The 19,583-nt window shown below is 37.6% G+C and overlaps 1 protein-coding gene across 1 annotated transcript; it reads left to right on the plus strand.

Annotated features, from left to right (window-relative positions):
• The first annotated feature begins 519 nt into the window (after nt 1–519).
• LOC137396784 (uncharacterized) lies at nt 520–19,033 on the plus strand. The gene is made up of 4 exons (XM_068083094.1): nt 520–628; nt 1,638–1,817; nt 12,518–12,710; nt 18,456–19,033. The coding sequence occupies exons 1-4, from the start codon at nt 550–552 to the stop codon at nt 18,562–18,564; spliced, it is 561 nt and encodes a 186-aa protein (XP_067939195.1). The 5' UTR covers nt 520–549; the 3' UTR covers nt 18,565–19,033.
• The last annotated feature ends 550 nt before the right edge of the window (nt 19,034–19,583 follow it).

Raw genomic sequence — 19,583 nt, forward strand, 5'->3', positions numbered from 1 at the left:
TGTTTGCCATTGTGTGGAAGTATAAATACAAACCTTCTGGGCATAGTTTATGTAGGACTTTGAAACCTGTAACACAAATGTAGGAATGACTAAGTTTGGAATAAGGCGATATGTTTAACGGTTTTCTGGAAGTTTAATCAGCTGTTCTTTGTATCTTCTTTCATAGAATGGCTAGACTTGGGATCACAAAGTTGTAGAAATATCAATCACACTTCTCCAATAAAAGTGCCTGGCAGCTTTGCTGAATGTGAAATTGTAGGTCAAACTAAACATGTCCACCCCTAGTTTAACTGGGTTTCCCTGTCACACAGTCTTGTTACTTCACCACACATAGAACAAAACTATGAATGCAGCCCATGGCTGGCTCTAAACCACTTCACTGTAATCTTTTTTGGTAAAGCTCTATTTCAAACAAGGAAATATTTCTTTTGTGTATCTATCTGCTCGCTCAAGCGTAGCAAGAACCTACAGATGTGATATATAGTGGTTTACCAGCTTGATTTGGAAGGCAGTCTAAGACTGGTTCTCAACAAGTAAGGAATTAGGAAAATGGGTTCTATTGTAACAAAGCTCTCCACGGCTTTTGGGAGTCCGGAGAGGATAATGGTACTAGGTTTAGGAGGAGCAGGTATGTGTTACTCTACATACAATAAGTGTCCTCAATCATGGGTGAATGCAGAGAAGATAATGGTACTAGGTTTAGGAGGAGCAGGTATGTGTTACTCTACATACAATAAGTGTCCTCAATCATGGGTGAATGCAGAGAAGATAATGGTACTAGGTTTAGGAGGAGCAGGTATGTGTTACTCTACATACAATAAGTGTCCTCAATCATGAGTGAATACAGAGAGTATAATGATACTAGGTTTAGGTGGGGCAGGTATGTGTTACTCTACATACAATAAGTGTCCTCAATCATGAGTGAATGCAGAGAGTATAATGATACTAGGTTTAGGTGGGGGAAGGTATGTGTTACTCTACATACAATAAGTGTCCTCAATCATGAGTGAATGCAGAGAGTATAATGATACTAGGTTTAGGTGGGGCAGGTATGTGTTACTCTACATACAATAAGTGTCCTCAATCATGAGTGAATGCACGCTAAAACCTCTTTAAGTAAGTAAATGAAGATGATGCGGCTTAAAAAAGTTGGGCTAGACAAGACTTCAATTTTCAACCTTTGCTTCATGTTTGGTTTTGTTCTGAATTTATTGGTCTTGAAATGTGTAGACTTTAAAATAATTTTTAGCAATGGCTTATCAATAGAATTTTTTTTCGTGACATCAAATATAATGTTTGAAAAACACCTTGATCAAATGCGAGATTTGAGCTCTTTCACTTTTAGTGCTAAGACTAAGTTAGTGCCTAAAGTTGGTGCCTAAGGCTAACTAACTGCCTAAGTTGAGACTAAGTTGGGGTGATTAAAACTAATTAGGTGCCTATGGCTAAGATGATTAGGCATTCCATTATACTTCTTTTTATTTTATCATTTGGTAGCACTGTATGTAAAATATTTTTTCAATAAAAAAATAATTATAAACTGTTCAATAAATATATATAGATACATTATTTAATTTTATGTAATCGCAAATTCTTAAGAAAGCTATCAACATTTGTGATTGTTTGGTATTTGATAGGGAAAACTACTGTTCTATATAGACTAAAATTTGGAACAGCTTTACCCATGGTGACGCCAACTGTGGGATTTAATATTGAGACCTTAACTCCCCAAGACGGAGCAGTCTTCAAGGTATGGGATATTGGAGGTGGCTCTCAGGCTAAATACATGTGGAAAAGATGTCTACAGCAGTCCAAAGGTACGCAAAGCGCAGTATTTATTTGCAACAGTGACATTATATGGTCTGGTATCGGCTTTCAATTGCATTCCATTACAAACGACTTTCATAAAGTGAATCGCTTAAATTCCAAAATGATTTTTCTCAGTTATTTTTTATCAGCATTCAACTTTACAAGATTATCATCTGATTTTGCTGCCTTAAATGTGTATTAAGAGAGCAGATAATATATAAGTACACTGAATTTCACTCTCACTTGTATTTATATGCTCCAGTATTGTCCTGCCCGTGACAGTTGGTTCAAAACTGGCTCAACACAGAAAGTGTAGAAATAGTTTGTGTGCTTCATTCTGTCAAAATATAATAATAAGGTAACATGTGAAGCAAAATAGAAAATTTCTAAAACTGCAGCCAGGTTGATCGATTTCCAAATCGTTTTCTGCATCCGAAGCACAATGTTTGGGTCTTTTGTTCGAACTGTTTTTTTGGGATCTGAGACATTCGAGACTTGGGATGAAGCTGACATGAAGATGATACAGCTAAGGTATGTACCCTGGTATGTACCCTGGTATGAACCCTGGTATGTACGCTGGTATGTACCCTGGTATGTACGCTGGTATGTACCCTGGTATGTACCCTGGTATGTACCCTGGTATGTATGCTGGTATGTATGCTGGTATGTACGCGGTATGTACCCTGGTATGTACCCTGGTATGTATGCTGGTATGTACCCTGGTATGTACGCTGGTATGTACGCTGATATGTACCGTGGTATGTACCCTGGTATGTACCCTGGTATGTATGCTGGTATGTTCCCTGGTATGTACGCTGGTATGTACCGTGGTATGTACCGTGGTATGTACCGTGGTTTATACCCTGGTATATACCCTGGTAGTCTAGTCAGCTGTGAGAGATCATCATGTGTGTCAATAAAGCACGAGTATAAGTATGTGCACAATAAATCTGAAATATGAAATGAGATTGATTGAAGCGGTGGTTGGTGCGCTAATGTGGAAAGCCAGTTGTTGGTAGTTCAAGTCTCGTAGGATGCAAATTTTTTTTTCAACATTTACTATGGCTTCTGGCAGCCAGCAATATAATAGCCACACACCCTCGTATGGTGCTGCAATACCATTATGGAAACAGCTGTGTCACTCTCATCCTGCTGTGATTCAGTATCACTGCTTGGAAGCGAAACACCTGTGCGATATGCCACAACCTTTTTCCAAGGAAGGACCAACAAAGCCACACTTTGCGTGCATATCTTATACATGTAATCTGCATATCTGGTATCTGGATATGTTGAACATATGCAGAAACAACGGCCTTGACCTAATGCGTTGTACAACCATTGCTCTTCTATAGCACCCTATGGAAACATGATCTACTTGTCAGACCGGCGTAGCACTTCAGCACTGGTACATCCAAGTGTCACTACATTACCACTGTGAGAAAATTTACTAATAATATACCATACCACATGCACACACCACATGCACACATACCATATGCACACATACCACATGCACACATACCATATGCACATTTACCATATGCACTCATACCATATGCACACATACCATATGCACACATACCATATCACTTTCATAGCCTAGGATATTATGCAGCCCTAGCCTTTTTAGCAATATTTTATTTCAAATCAGCTTTATGACCTATTTTAGAGCCTATGGATAAAACACTATAATCTGCATTAATATTATACATCGATAGTAGCTTTAATCCTCTTGTAATTATTATAATATTATAAAATATATGTGTATATAATAGATACATCAGGGTCATTATGTGGGCTGAGCCAAACCATTGCTTTAGCATTTGGCAGTAGAGATAAAACTTACACAAACCTTTTGCCATCAACTAAGCTATAATCTTTATTTACGCAGATGCATGTTCAGCATCGATATGTCTAGTTCATGCTTTCCATGGCATTACTAATATAACCAGTATATTATGTAACGCTCGGTAACAATGCATGTTTTCGCTCAGGTTGACAATCGGTTACAACTTGAAAGTTTTTTTGAAAACACAAATGTTGTTTTTTTGTGATCTTGAATATCATTGAGGCTTGACACAATGCTTTTTATTTAAAGCACTTGCTTGTCATTGTCAGATTTGCGCTCTGTTTTCCCTTTCCTAAAAATATTTTTTATTACCCATGCAATGCCGGGCATTCGGTAGTCTAATTTTAGGAGAGCTTTTTAATACTTTAGATTATAGATTTTTTATCATTTTAGATTTTATTTGTTGTTTCAAGTGATCTGACCATAGAGTTATCTCCCCCTAGAGTGATAACTGTGCATAACTCTATGGATCTGACTAAGAATGCTTCTAGATGAAATTCGACAAAACTTAATCGCAGTTGAAATGCCGGAAGAATGACGTGCCCAGACTTGCCCAAGATGGCGTTAATAGCCTTGCATATTGTTTACAAGTGATAGATATGTAATCTCATCAGCATCTGGTACTCCTATGTTTACACGCATTTAGAGGAAAACAATAGGACAAATCTACCTTTAATCATTTAAAAGATCTACAGCCATGTATCTGAGGCTATAGCAATGTACCTGAGGCAATAGAAATGTATCTGAAGCTATAGCAATGTATCTGAGGCTATAGCAATGTATCTGAGGCTATAGCAATGTATCTGAGGCTATGGCAATGTATCTCAGGCTATAGCAATGTATCTGAGGCTATACCATTGTATCTGAGGCTATAGCAATGTACGTATATGAGGCTATAGCAATGCATCTGAGGCTATAGCAATGTATATGAGGCTATAGCAATGCATCAGAGGCAATAGCAGTGTATCTGAGGCTATAGCAATATATCTGAGTCTATAGCAATATATCTGAGGCGATAGCAATGTATCTGAGGTGATAGCAATGTATCTGAGGCTATACCATTGTATCTGAGGCTATAGCAATGTACGTATATGAGGCTATAGCAATGCATCTGAGGCTATAGCAATGTATATGAGGCTATAGCAATGCATCAGAGGCAATAGCAATGTATCTGAGGCTATAGCAATGTATCTGAGGTTATAGCAATATATCTGAGGCGATAGCAATGAATCTGAAATCATATTTGAAGCTTTATGTCAATAATCGCAAACAAATACAAAAAGAATTCTATGTGAATAGAGATGCGTAACACTGCTACTTGAACTCAAGAGGGACAAACAGGAAGTGCGACTATTCATGTCATTGTAGGAGAAGTCTTTTTCTTCTAAGCATTTTAGCAGCGAGCAAGTGTTGTCGATTTTAATCTTGAAACACTTGGTAGTCAGATCGCCTAAAACAATGAACAAAATCTCAAATCATAAAAATACATTTGTACATTCCAATAAAATCTTTTAAAATTTGTTCTGAATGACCTTTTAAAGAAGATGAGGATAGAGCACAAATTTGACAATGGCAAGCAGGTGCTTTAAGTAACAAAATATCTGCCGCTGGAACAAGTTTGTTACTACTATATAAATGATAGTGCTCATCTACATGTAGTTAGTAAATGGGTGCTAAATTAATGGTGAAGTTTGACAGTTGACAGTCTTGCGAATGCTAAAGCAGGAACCAGCCGTAGCTGGATACCTGTATCTAGTCATTCATCAACGCTATAAAATATTGGCATTTGTAGAAGTAAAGGTTACATAGTACAAAAATAAAGTTCTCTACAATAGTTTGTGTTAAAAGTTGATGATGTAAGATGACTGAGGAAGCAATGCTAATCAGCTAGTTTTACTGCTTGGCAACTTGCCAAGCAGTAACCTCTGTTGACCTATGAGAGACTATCAGAGATGTACAATTGCCTTCTTAGTAATCTGATACCTGTTGTTTACCTCAAATACAGGTATGTAAACTGTATATGGGAGCAGTTCTTGCCTGCTTGTCCAGATCAGATAGTCAAGGCAATACAGGCAGGAAGGGTCTGGACAGGAGACAGGTTGAGACAGGAAAGGTCTAACCTTATATAAAAAATGTGTACATGTATTAGCCTAGCTGTTCTGGCAACACAAAAAGGAATTTGCTAAAAGGCAGATATGCTCACTCTATACATTTATGTATACAACAGTTACAATACTTTCTGTGGCCGCAGGTCTTGTCATAATTTATATGTAACTAACATTATGTCCGAAAAATTATTTACCTTAACATTGCAATCAGAAATGTTAAGTATTGAGATGAAACACTTTGCTGTCCCTTTTACTTACAGCACTCAAGTGTTCTTCCTCTTGAAAGTCTGGCATACGAGTCAGTCAAATTACTCTTTATTACTCTGATGTCCTTTTTTCTTATGGATTGTCAAAGTAATACTTGCGAAAATCTCAACTCAACAAGAAGGTTTAGGCTACCTACTCAGAGACCTTGTTGAATACAACAGGAAGGTTTAGGATACCTACTCAGTGGCCTTGTTGAATACAACAGGAAAGTTTAGGATACCTACTCAGTGACCTTGTTGAATACAACAAAAAGGTTTAGGGTACTTACTCAGTGGCCTTGTTGAATACAGCAGAAAGGTTTAGGATACTTACTCAGTGGTTTTGTTGAATACAACAGAAAGGTTTAGGATACCTACTTAGTGGCCTTGTTGAATACAACAGAAAGGTTTAGGGTACCTACTCAGTGGCCTTGCTGAATACAACAGAAAGGTTTAGGATACCTACTCAGTAGCCTTGTTGAACACAACAGAAAGGTTTAGGGTACTCTGTTTGTGGCCAGTTGAATGCATAGAAGCATGTGTCTCAAGATGGCCTCTCTATGTAAGCAGTAGCTGTATGAGAACGTATTTGATAAAATACGTTCTCATACAGCTATAGACATTACTGCTGATGCAAGCTGTACAATGTAGCCTCTAGGTGGTAGGGTACCTGAGAAGGCTGTGCAAGGTTGAACCTTAAACTAAACTGGTCTTCAAAGAAACAGTGGTGTATAACTGATTTCCATGCAGCTGTGTTTCCCACCTCCCCATGCCATCTGTTTGTGTATAGTTCCCTCAACTTCATATTACGCTCAGTTACATCCTTGTATCTCAATCTGGGTCTGCCTGATTATTCTCTCCTTTATAGAGTTGTGAGTATAATAGTTTTCTTGGCAACCGCTTCAATCCTGTGCACATATCTCAGCCATTTTAGGCTTTTCTATCAAGATGTCTGTCGTGGATGGGAGGCCAGCCCATCTTAGGATGTCGGTGTTGTTGACCAGGAGAAGAGATTGCAAGCGGCCATGAAGAGACAACTAATCAACATAATGAATACAATTATATAGTCTACACTCTACACTTAATTACCTAATATAAATGCCATTAGTATTTTATGTACAAAAACCACTTAAAACATAAAATATATAACATCACAAGCCAACAGTTTTAAAAACTAGATTTAGTCGGCATCTTTGAATTGAAAAAAGTTAAAAATCTTTTAGCAGTGTAACCAACAACTTTAACCAGAACTAAAAAGGGGTATTTGTGAAACAACAATTGGTTACTCCAGTCTATGATTGGGTTTTTGGTAGTTGAAAGTTTTTCTCTCAAACTGCAACTTTTTATGTTCATCTCTCTAAAGAATCGATCAATTGGCGATGTAATGAGTCATCATGAACAGGATACACATGTACACAAAGCTAGTCAGTAGCCAATCAATGTGTACATCTATTATCTATCATCAATCATTCAACTGGCTTGACACGAGTTTTTATTTGGATCTACAATTGATGTAGGCTATAGATTAGGTGTTAGTAGATCAAAACAACCCGAGTTATATAGCATAGAGCCAAAAAGTTGTTATGCAGGAGAATTTATACAGCACAAATTTTCGATGTCAGTGGCGCTAGTATATATTGAAATATTATGGCATCGCTTACTTCTCGGTTGTTCATTCTAGAAATGGTGATTACACTTTGTTACATTTTAAAAATGACTTTTCTCTTCCCTGCTAATTGTTATGGAATTACTCCAACTTGTCTGCGAAGTTACTGCACTATATTACAAGCTACTAGTTCCCACTAATGTCATTCACTAAATATTTCGCTCCATTCTTATCTATGGTTATAGCTGTACCGTCTCGTCTCGTGTTAAACCAATGTAAGGTTAGACTAACATAAGGTTAAACTAACATAAGGTTAGACCACAGTTAGGTGTCTAAAGAAAGAAATCAGATGGAGTTTTGAGACCAAACATTTCTGTATTCATGCATGCGTGTTTGTGTGTGTGTTTGTGTGTGTGTGTGTGTGCATGCGTGCGTGCGTGCAACTATAGCGAATAGCAACTGTGATGTCATTTCGATCGTATTTTTCTTCTGAGCGTTTTACCATGCGCAAGTTTTGTCGATTTTAATCTCGGTACATCCTGGCAGTTAGATCACTTTAAAACATAAAAAACAATGGCAAATGATAAAAGAATACCGATACTTTGTGATAAAATCTACTATAATTTAGTACAAGTTGATCTTTAAGAGGCTCATACAACCCGTAGCATGCTTGTGCTTAAGAGGCTGATACAACCCGTAGCATGCTTGTGTTTAAGAGGCTCATACAACCCGTAGCATGCTTGTGTTTAAGAGGCTCATACAACCCGTAGCATGCTTGTGTTTAAGAGACTCATACAACCCGTAGCATGCTTGTGCTTAAGAGGCTGATACAACCCGTAGCATGCTTGTGTTTAAGAGGCTCATACAACCCGTAGCATGCTTGTGTTTAAGAGGCTCATACAACCCGTAGCATGCTTGTGTTTAAGAGGCTCATACAACCCGTAGCATGCTTGTGTTTAAGAGACTCATACAACCCGTAGCATGCTTGTGCTTAAGAGGCTGATACAACCCGTAGCATGCTTGTGTTTAAGAGGCTCATACAACCCGTAGCATGCTTGTGTTTAAGAGGCTCATACAACCCGTAGCATGCTTGTGTTTAAGAGGCTCATACAACCCGTAGCATGCTTGTGTTTAAGAGGCTGATACAACCCGTAGCATGCTTGTTTTTAAGAGGCTCATACAACCCGTAGCATGCTTGTGTTTAAGAGGCTCATACAACCCGTAGCATGCTTGTGTTTAAGAGGCTGATACAACCCGTAGCAAGCTTGTGTTTAAGAGGCTCATACAACCCGTAGCATGCTTGTGTTTAAGAGGCTCATACAACCCGTAGCATGCTTGTGTTTAAAGGCTCATACAACCCGTAGCATGCTTGTGTTTAAGAGGCTTATACAACCCGTAGCATGCTTGTGTTTAAAAGGCTGATACAACCCGTAGCATGCTTGTGTTTAAGAGGCTCATACAACCCGTAGCATGCTTGTGTTTAAGAGGCTGATACAACCCGTAGCAAGCTTGTGTTTAAGAGGCTCATACAACCCGTAGCATGCTTGTGTTTAAGAGGCTCATACAACCCGTAGCATGCTTGTGTTTAAAGGCTCATACAACCCGTAGCATGCTTGTGTTTAAGAGGCTTATACAACCCGTAGCATGCTTGTGTTTAAGAGGCTGATACAACCCGTAGCATGCTTGTGTTTAAGAGGCTCATACAACCCGTAGCATGCTTGTGTTTAAGAGGCTCATACAACCCGTAGCATGCTTGTGTTTAAGAGACTCATACAACCCGTAGCATGCTTGTGCTTAAGAGGCTCATACAACCCGTAGCATGTTTGTGTTTAAGAGGCTCATACAACCCGTAGCATGCTTGTGTTTAAGAGGCTGATACAACCCGTAGCATGCTTGTGTTTAAGAGGCTGATACAACCCGTAGCATGCTTGTGTTTAAGAGGCTCATACAACCCGTAGCATGCTTGTGTTTAAGAGGCTCATACAACCCGTAGCATGCTTGTGTTTAAGAGACTCATACAACCCGTAGCATGCTTGTGTTTAAGAGGCTCATACAACCCGTAGCATGCTTGTGTTTAAGAGGCTCATACAACCCGTAGCATGCTTGTGTTTAAGAGGCTGATACAACCCGTAGCATGCTTGTTTTTAAGAGGCTCATACAACCCGTAGCATGCTTGTGTTTAAGAGGCTCATACAACCCGTAGCATGCTTGTGTTTAAGAGGCTCATACAACCCGTAGCATGCTTGTGTTTAAGAGGCTCATACAACCCGTAGCATGCTTGTGCTTAAGAGGCTCATACAACCCGTAGCATGCTTGTGTTTAAGAGGCTCATACAACCCGTAGCATGCTTGTGTTTAAGAGACTCATACAACCCGTAGCATGCTTGTGTTTAAGAGGCTGATACAACCCGTAGCATGCTTGTGTTTAAGAGGCTGATACAACCCGTAGCATGCTTGTGCTTAAGAGGCTGATACAACCCGTAGCATGCTTGTGTTTAAGAGGCTCATACAACCCGTAGCATGCTTGTGCTTAAGAGGCTGATACAACCCGTAGCATGCTTGTGTTTAAGAGGCTCATACAACCCGTAGCATGCTTGTGCTTAAGAGGCTGATACAACCCGTAGCATGCTTGTGTTTAAGAGGCTCATACAACCCGTAGCATGCTTGTGTTTATAGACAGCAAATTTAAATATCAAACACTCCTGAAATAGCTTTGTAAAGTAGAAGCTGAATAAAATTATGATTAGTCATAAAAACCACGAGAGTGACAAATCGTTTTAAAAGTTTATAAGCCTCGCCAATGACATTGACATCGTCATAGCAGGAAACGCTTTACATCACAGTGAGTCATTGTGACATAGGATAGTGACAGACGAATATTAATGGCTTTTGTTGTCGTTGAGCTTGTCATTATCATTTCAGCCATAGCACAGCTTTTAGAGATTGCTGAAAGAGGTTCACAGTTCTTCTGAAACAACTGTATCCTAATAATTACATGTGAAGCAACGCTCACTGAGCATTCGTTAGATCGCTTTTTATGCAAGAGGTTTGATGTACAATCTCTGTTAGTTCAAGACCAGTTTACAGAAATTATTTTTCAGCTACAATTTATGTATGTGATGGGTAATTTGTTTCTTATAGCCTTTATTACTATTAATGCTAACAGGTGTTTGTAATATGTTTCAAGGTGTAACATTATGACGCTATTAGTAGAGCTATGTCGGGATTCCATTCAGCAAGAGACACGTTTCAAATCTTATCTTATGTACTTGTTTATAGCATTTTTGAAGCAAGAAAACTACGTGTTTGTCAAATTCTATGAACAAAAGCATGAAAATCAAATATGTCCTATGGCAATATCTTTTTATGAAAAAAAACCTTTTTTCATTATTTGCTGAACACCTTTGGCAGCAGTCAGCTTTACCATTTTATTATAATTTCTATGACCTCATTCGCTTCGTACACCAGTCATAAATAAAGTTCATATTCATTCATTATACTATAAATTATCAAATTTATTTATACAAAAACATTAATATTCATATCAAATTGAAAGCCAATAAGGCCAAAATCTTTTTTTTTGTTATAGCAACTATGTGGACATGTAAAATGTAGCTCTGATACACAAACCCAAGTGTGTAACCCCATAACTCACATGCTCTTTGTAATATTCCGTCTACTGAAGCTAGATAGCAGATATTTGCGCCATTTAGTAATCATACACATAAAATAGTGCATTTATGAATGAATGGGTTTACATATATATAATATATCTATAATGAAATATATATAGAAAAGCATTAAAAATGGTCTCATTCTGTAAAAGTGTGTAAAACCATAAAACTCTGTTTTGTGCCGAATGAAATTACTTTTTAACGAATTTTTATTTGATATGCTGGAAGTCTTGTATGCCATTTGCTTCCACCAAACAGTGGAAGCAAAAGCTTGTGGTGCGAGTATTTGTTAGACCCGAGAAGGATAAGCAATTCTACTCTATTGAAAAGCGAACTACGTAAACAGAGTTTCAACATTTGGTTCCTTAGCAACTCACTGACCATGGATTTTCCCATAATACAATTTCTGATTAAATTATCAAATGTACAAGCGATGAGATTTCCTAGAATCTTGTATTTCCTACTAAAAAGCACATGTATCTAACATATAGTTAGCGCATTTAAGAATTTGGTGAGTCAGATGTTTACAGTCAAGGTACATGTAGCTGCTCTGTCATAGCAACAGAACTATCCATTCAATAATAGCAGAAAGTTTTAGATTCAACATACACGTTCGGTAGATATGGTTGCATTGTATGTGAGTCATGAGTATGTGAGTCATGAGTATGTGAGTCATGAGTATGTGAGTCATGAGTATGTGAGTCAGCATTCTTAGTGTATAAGTTTATTTACCGTTCTTTATTTTCACGGAACGAAACGACAGGGAGGTTTTTGGGCGAGGAAAATAGAGAGTGAGCCCACAAGGTCCTTCATGTTGAGTTGAATTTTACTTTATAATCCTTTTATCGTTCGATTTGCAATATGATAGTAAAAATGCTTCTTTTACAGTGAAATTTTTACCATGAAAAACAAAACCTATGTCTTGCTTATAAACCATCAAATCTGTATAAATGTACATAGTAGAGACCTTTGGGATGCGTAACAACACTATACAAGCATATACATGTACATAGTAGAGACCTCCAGGATACGTAACAACACTATACAAGCATATACATGTACATAGTACATAGTACATAGTACATAGTAAAGACCTCTAGGATGCATAACAACACTATACAAGCAACATACTGAGTAGTTTGGTTTAAGTTGTAACAATTTCATTTTTACATATTGTCAACAGCAGATGTTTCCGTAGGATCAGACAGCGCGTGTTGTTTCTTTCAGGAATCATCTACGTAGTTGACAGCTCTGACAGAGACAGATTTGATGAATCGCAAGAAGAACTTAGCTTTCTCCTAGACTCGTCCAACTCTGAGAATATTCCACTCGTTGTCCTTGCCAATAAACGCGACCTTCCTGGTTCGGCTGCCAGCACAGAGGTCGCCCAAGCTCTGGCACTTCAAGAATACACCGGAAGGTGAGACTCCCTGTTGTTGATTGAGCATACAGGCTAGGTTTACCATTTGAATGTTTGTCTAAAAGTCTCGAAAGAGGAAAATGTGACCAGTGAAATATTTTCACACTTGAATCTTATAGCGTAGAGACAAAAGAATATAAAAGATAATAATTATATGCTATTTATTTTAACTTGCTTCTTTAAAACTTCCAGTTTGCAGACTGATATAAAATGGTTTACTTCTATGACATATATATACATACATGACTATATGCATTCTCATGTACTATATATATATATATATATATATATATATATATATATATATATAGTGAAACATGGATAACTCGCCCTCGGATATGTCGAACACATGGTTAACTCGAATGGATTTGCTTGGTCCGTTCCCACGCAATGATAAATGGCTTTATATAACTCGACCTCGGCACCGTTAACTCGAACAGTTTTTGCCGAATTCACAAACGTGGTTTCCGTTCGATTTATTTTGAAGGAGTTTCCACTAGTCGCGGAGCTGAGACTACTCTACTTTCTTAATGAAAGCGCTTTTTATACGCGTATAGTGTACATATAATTTCCCCCGTATAATGGAACCGAAAAAGAAATCGTATAAAAATGATTAATAGGGTCGCTAAGACGTTCGCTTAGTTACGGCCAAGCTATAAACATTAGAAGGTATTAGCGATAAAAGTTTAATAAAGATAGACACAGCATGCAAAATACATATTGTAACAGTGATTATATGCGGATACATAAAGATAAAATGTCACAAATAGGCTCATGGCTTGGCGTCCTCTACAACAGACATCCGCTTTACGATGGCATCATGCAAGCAAAGAAAAGCGTGGAAACCTTCTGACAAACTTAAAGTACTCAAGGAAATCGAAGCAGGACAAAAGCTATCAGCATTATCAAAAAGAGAAAATCTTCGAAAAAGTACAGTGTCAACATGGATTAAACAAAAAGAAAGAATAAGATCGTTATGTGACCAAAATTCATCAAGGCTAAGAGATCGTTCAACGTCGCGCGATGATTTGGATGGTGTATTATTGACTTTGTTTAGACAAGTGCGTAGTGAAGGCGTACCTATCGATGGGCCAATTTTGTTAAAAAAGGTTAACAAGTTTTTAAGGACTATCATAACTGTTTAAAATCTATTTCTACAATAAGTCACACTGTTGATCTTTGTCAAAAAAATACCTTGTCACAGACTACACTCGATAAGTTTTTTAAATGAAACAACTGATCAGATGTAATGCATGTTTTTTTGCATTGGTCATAAATGTTTACTTATGTCCAGTTTTAAAAATTATCAGAAAGAATAGATATTTTTCTATTGGGCTGAGATTTGTTTGCAGTTTTAGGTGATGTGACTGACAAGACGTTTTAAGATTAAAATTTGCAAAATTGATCTCGAGAAAAACACTCAGAAGAAAAAATGTCTTCTGAGCGTTTTAACCGCGATTAGGTTTTGCCAATTTTAATCTGAAAAAGTTCTGGCAGTCACATCACCTAAAACAACACACAAATCTCAAATGTATAAAAATTTCTATACTTTCTGATAAATACTTTAAAACTCTACATCAGATGCCCTTTAACTTACAACAAACAACCTATACTTTAGTTTTATATATACATGTAGTTTGTATATGTATCTACTGATAAATACATTCACTTGTGACTGTGCTCTGATAACTTGAACGCTCTGATATCTCAAACACTTTCGCTCGGTCTCATGAAGTTTGAGTTATCCATGTTTCACTGTATATATAAAAAAAATTGTTTCCTCACCCCGGATACCCCGTATGGGTGATAAATTCTGCTCTAACTTGGGTCTCCTACCAGAGACCTGGGAGTTTGAGCACTCGCCTCAAGATCTTAGCTGTTCCCAATAGCGCACTTTTCTGCAACTCACCTGAGTTGATTGTTGTTGGTATTTGGGCAAGCCACATTTTATGCGCCGGTGTTATTGCGCCTAGTGCCCCAATGACTACTGGGATTACAGTTGTTCTTACATTTCAGCATTTTTCAATTTCTTCTCTAAAAGGGAGATATTTCTCTACCTTTTCTTTTTCTTTGCTGGCTATATTGTAGTCATTGGGCACTGCTATATCTATTATAGTAGCTCTCTTGTTCTCCTTGTCTACCACCACTATATCTGGTTGGTTTGCTAGGACATGCTTGTCAGTTTGGATGTAGAAGTCCCAGAGGATCTTAGCGCGGTCATTTTCATTGACCTTACCAGGAGCTTCCCACCAGTGTTGTGGTTTATTAAGGCCATACTCATCACATAGACTTCTATACACAACACCTGCGACATGATTATGTCGCTCAGTGTATGCGTTCCTTGCTAGCTGCTTGCATCCACTGATGATGTGTTGGGTGGTCTGAGGTGCATCTTTGCACAGTCTGCATCTAGGATCGTCTCTAGTGTGATAGATTTTCGTTTGGAGTTGCCTTGTTGGGAGCACTTGCTCCTGGGCTGCCATGATTAGGGACTCTGTATTGGCCGTTAGGTTTCCTTTGTTCAGCCACATATATGTCTGGTGAAGATCGCCAACCTTAGATATTTGTTGGTGGTAAGCACCATGAAGAGGTTTCGTGTGCCAGTCAATTTTCTCATCATCAGGGCGTAGGTCCGTTGTAAGAGCAGCCGATTGAAATTCAGCTAGCAACTTATCTGAGATGGCCATGGAGGCTGCATATGCTTTAATGCTTTGCTTTTCCTCTTTCACTGTCTGCTGTACACTTTTGAGTCCCCTACCGCCATCTTTCCTATCAAGATACAATCTAGTAGTATCAGATTTTGGGTGGAGTGCTCCATGCATGGTCAGCAGTTTACGAGTTGCTATATCTGTTTCTTTGATGGCTTCCTCGATCCACTTTATTATGCCTGCTGGATATCTTATTACTGGCAGTGCGTAGGTATTTATTGCCATGACTTGGTTCTTGGCATTGAGCTGGCTCCGTAAGACCTGCCGAAGGCGTTTCTTGTATTATATATATATAATATATATATATATATATATATCTCATATATATCTCATATATAATCTAATAGTATCACAGAGAAGTCTGGATAGTGAATTGAAGGTTGTAGTAACAGAAAGTTCATAAACTGAAACGTATGATGGTGAATGTGGTTTGCTGATGTCACTGAATAGTAAAAAACGTTTCCCATATGTGTGGAAGGGTGAGTACAAATATTTTGGACGTACTAGTTTACGCAGGATTTTAAAACCTGTAACACAAATTCATGACTAATTTTAAATGAAAGTTTTCTATAGTGTTTGTTTTGCGAACATTGAACTCATAATTTCCAGCAAGCTTTGATTTGAAACAAGTGCATTTGCAGATGGTAAACCTGCCAATTAAACACAAGAAATGCTAAAAGTCTGAACAACCACAGTCATGATGGTTTCAGCGTCAACTCCATCAAGAGCACCTTCCAAACACATTGGTACTCATGTCAAGTCAAGCATATGTCTGTTTTAAAAACAACTTGTGAGAACGTCTGTGGTTCGTGGTCTAGAATGCCTGACCTGCAACTAACAGGTTAGGGTTCAATTCCCAAAAAGGCAACAGGTGACAGGTGACAGGTGCCAAAAGTGACATTTAACCTAAACTGCTCCCTGCAACTGGGTGTGTCTCTAAGTATTGAGGTTCCCTTACCACTGGACGCGAAAATGTCTATCCAAGACTACAGAGCCTTGTAAACACGCTCAGGCTCTGCTTGTAGTAAGCTAAGCAGACCTTTGAGGATTGATCACACACTTTTTTTAATCTTTAACCCTTTATGGCTACCTTTCTCTTTGATATAAACACTTACAACAGCAACGGGAAAAGCTATAAAAGATTAAACCTATCAATAGCCTGAAATAAGGTGATTCAGGTCTGTTATTTAGTTGAAACAGGAACTAGTTACGCTTGGCTGACCAATAGGATTTAGTTATTGAACAAGTAGAATTTTATTGGCTAATTATAATCACATGTTATAAAACAATTTTGTACTTTATACTAGTAATCTATTTTCAATTAGGACCTTCAAATGTGTGCTCATGAGTATCTGGAGTTGTATGCCCTTACTAGTAAGAACCATCAATACAGCCAAGCATGCTGATGCAAGTGACAGTAACATACAACTCAACAATAAAATCGCTGCATGTTGAAAAACACTTATGGTTAATCTAACAAATACTATGCACATTCTAAATACATGCACCTGCAATCGATGAACTAGCAACATACGGTATAAGTACAAAGACCATCTGGTTGTGTATGAACAATTCTTCCAAGATGGAGTGTGATGTCTGCTTAGCTTACTCCAAGCAGAAGCTGAGTATGTTTACAAGGGCAATAGGTTTGTGATCTTAGCTGGAAATGTCTGAGTCCAGTGGTAAGGGAACCTCGACGACTGGAGATATGCCCAGTTACAGATAACAATTTAAGGTTGGATGTTATACCTGTCACCACAAATGGCCTTTGTTAGGAATTGAACTCCAACCCGTTGTTTCTAGGGCAGGAGCTCTAGACCTCTAGGCCGAAGCTTTGTTTGTAATGCATCTCTGAACAACTTCTTAGAAGCGGTTGACTGACTCCGGTCACATCTCCTTCTTTATTTTCGTTCGGACAGTGCTTATCATTTCAGAGCATAAACTAAGACATGATATCACGGAAACGTAACTATTTGGAAGCTAAGCAATAAATAAGTATTTTGACTAAAATCTGAAAACAAGTTAAAAAAGTTTTTGTACTAAATTTAAAAATCCTTAACTATCTCGATGAACAAAAACTGTTATTTAAAATAAAATTGTTTGTGATTATTCATCTATAGTGATAACATTGAAATACCTTTTAACTTCTATAATGCGGAAATTACGGAAAATTGAATAAATTCGCATAATATTGTTAAATCTTGCTAGTAGTAAGGTATATTGTAAAAAGCCTGGCAGTAGCAGCATAATCTGACAAAATGCTCAGCTTTAAAGGACGGGGTACACAAGACCCACCCCTTCATGTGATCATGTCACAGTTGGACTAATGCTGCTATGTATAACTTTTTATTGACATTAGTAGTCACCAACAAAAGGATGTATTCGTTACAAAAATGAGAAATTATTGGGTGAGTTGAACAAAAGTGTTTTAAAAGTTGGTAATCTAATAGTAATGCAGAGAAGCAGGGATAGTGAATTGAAGATTGTAGTAACAGAAAGTTCATAAACTGAAATATGATGGTGGATGTTGTATGTTGATGTCACATAATATAAAACTATGTTTGTCATATGTGTGGAAGTATAAATAGAAATATTCTGGATATAGTTTATGCAGGATTTTGAAACTCGTGCCACCAATGTAGGAACGAGCAAGTTTGGGATAAGGCAATATGTTAAAAGATTTTATGATGTTTGGTGGCTGTGTAATGTATTATTTACAGTATAAATTACAGTAAAAAAATAAAGTGGATGCTGTATGTCCTAATAATAAATAATGCAATAAGATCGGAGCTTTGGTCGCACTTGACAGAACTAAGTTGAGTTTAGTCGAAGCTTTTTATCCTTAATGACTTCTGCTTCTCTCAGTTTAAACTTACAAAGTCAACTCTTTGTTTCAGCTGCTGTCCGCCCACAACTTTAGACAGTCAGCAATTTCTTGCTCAACCTTAGGCTTCTCATGAGCCTATCAATTACTTGAGAGTTGTCATACCTTCTTATAAACCCATTTCTTTTCCTGCCCGGTATGAATTTGTTGTAGGCGGATGTGGCATGTGCAGACAATTTCTGCTACAACTGGAGATGGCCTAGAAGAAGCAATAGATATACTATGTTCGTTCATCAAAGATTCTGAACAGCGTACAAGGTAGCTAGCAAATAAAAAGAAAAAGCCTATTTACCGGCGAGTTCATTACTGTAGGTATACTTTGGATAGATGATATATCGGATATAGATATTATATAAATTGATATCGTTCTTTTTCATTTATTTAATTGAGTGAGCTGATCATATCTAGCTTTTACTAGAATGACCACTCAAATGTGACAGAAGCCAGAAGCCCTTTCAAGAGTGAGATGAGACTTTGCATCTGTTTTATATTGCATAAGGTTGTTTTGGTTTTTGAGCCTTTTTCAATGTTAAACTCTCAGGCTATGGTGAGCCTATTTTACTGAATTTTACTCTTCGACAAAACTAACAAAAATATGTTTGTATATAGTCTTTCTCTGTTTTACATAGATATATATTTTCTAGACATTATGAAAGAAAAGACATATGAGCTTAAATGTACATATTAGGGTTTTTTACAATTACCTCTGTAATAAAATTTATTTATTATCACTGTGAAGCTGAATTGCTGAAAGGTCTATTTGTATGTACTAGTTTACTACAAGACCTGATTAGAGCCAATAGTGGCTGCTTTTTTATCCAGGTATACATGTATATCGACAAACGGATGACAGATGTGGGATATTTTTGAGTGACATGTGTGCGACAGGTGTGTGACAGGTTAGTAACATGTTTGTGAAGAAGGTGTAACGGGTGAGTAATATGTGGGCAAGAGTTGAGTATTATGTCAAATTAATAACCTTGTCTATGCAAAAGCTCTACCAGCTGCTGTAACACCTTTGAAAGGTGCACTATGCCAAACCTCCAAAGTTCCCATGGAAGATGAAGTATTACAAATACAGAACAAGAACTCGTTAATCAGGTCTAAGTTGCCTGAGTGGCAGTTTTGGAGTGAAAATTAAGACTAAAAGCTTCTATGTATGGCACACTTGTCAGTATGATGTAGTATGTGTCACTTGTCTTCTACATGTAAGTTGTGAAAGATGAAAAACATTGTGGCAACAAAGAATAGAATGAGAACCTTCTGCAAAAGAACAGCTAG

This window comes from Watersipora subatra, chromosome 5 (genome assembly GCF_963576615.1).
Source record: "Watersipora subatra chromosome 5, tzWatSuba1.1, whole genome shotgun sequence".
NCBI lineage: Eukaryota > Metazoa > Bryozoa > Gymnolaemata > Cheilostomatida > Watersiporidae > Watersipora > Watersipora subatra.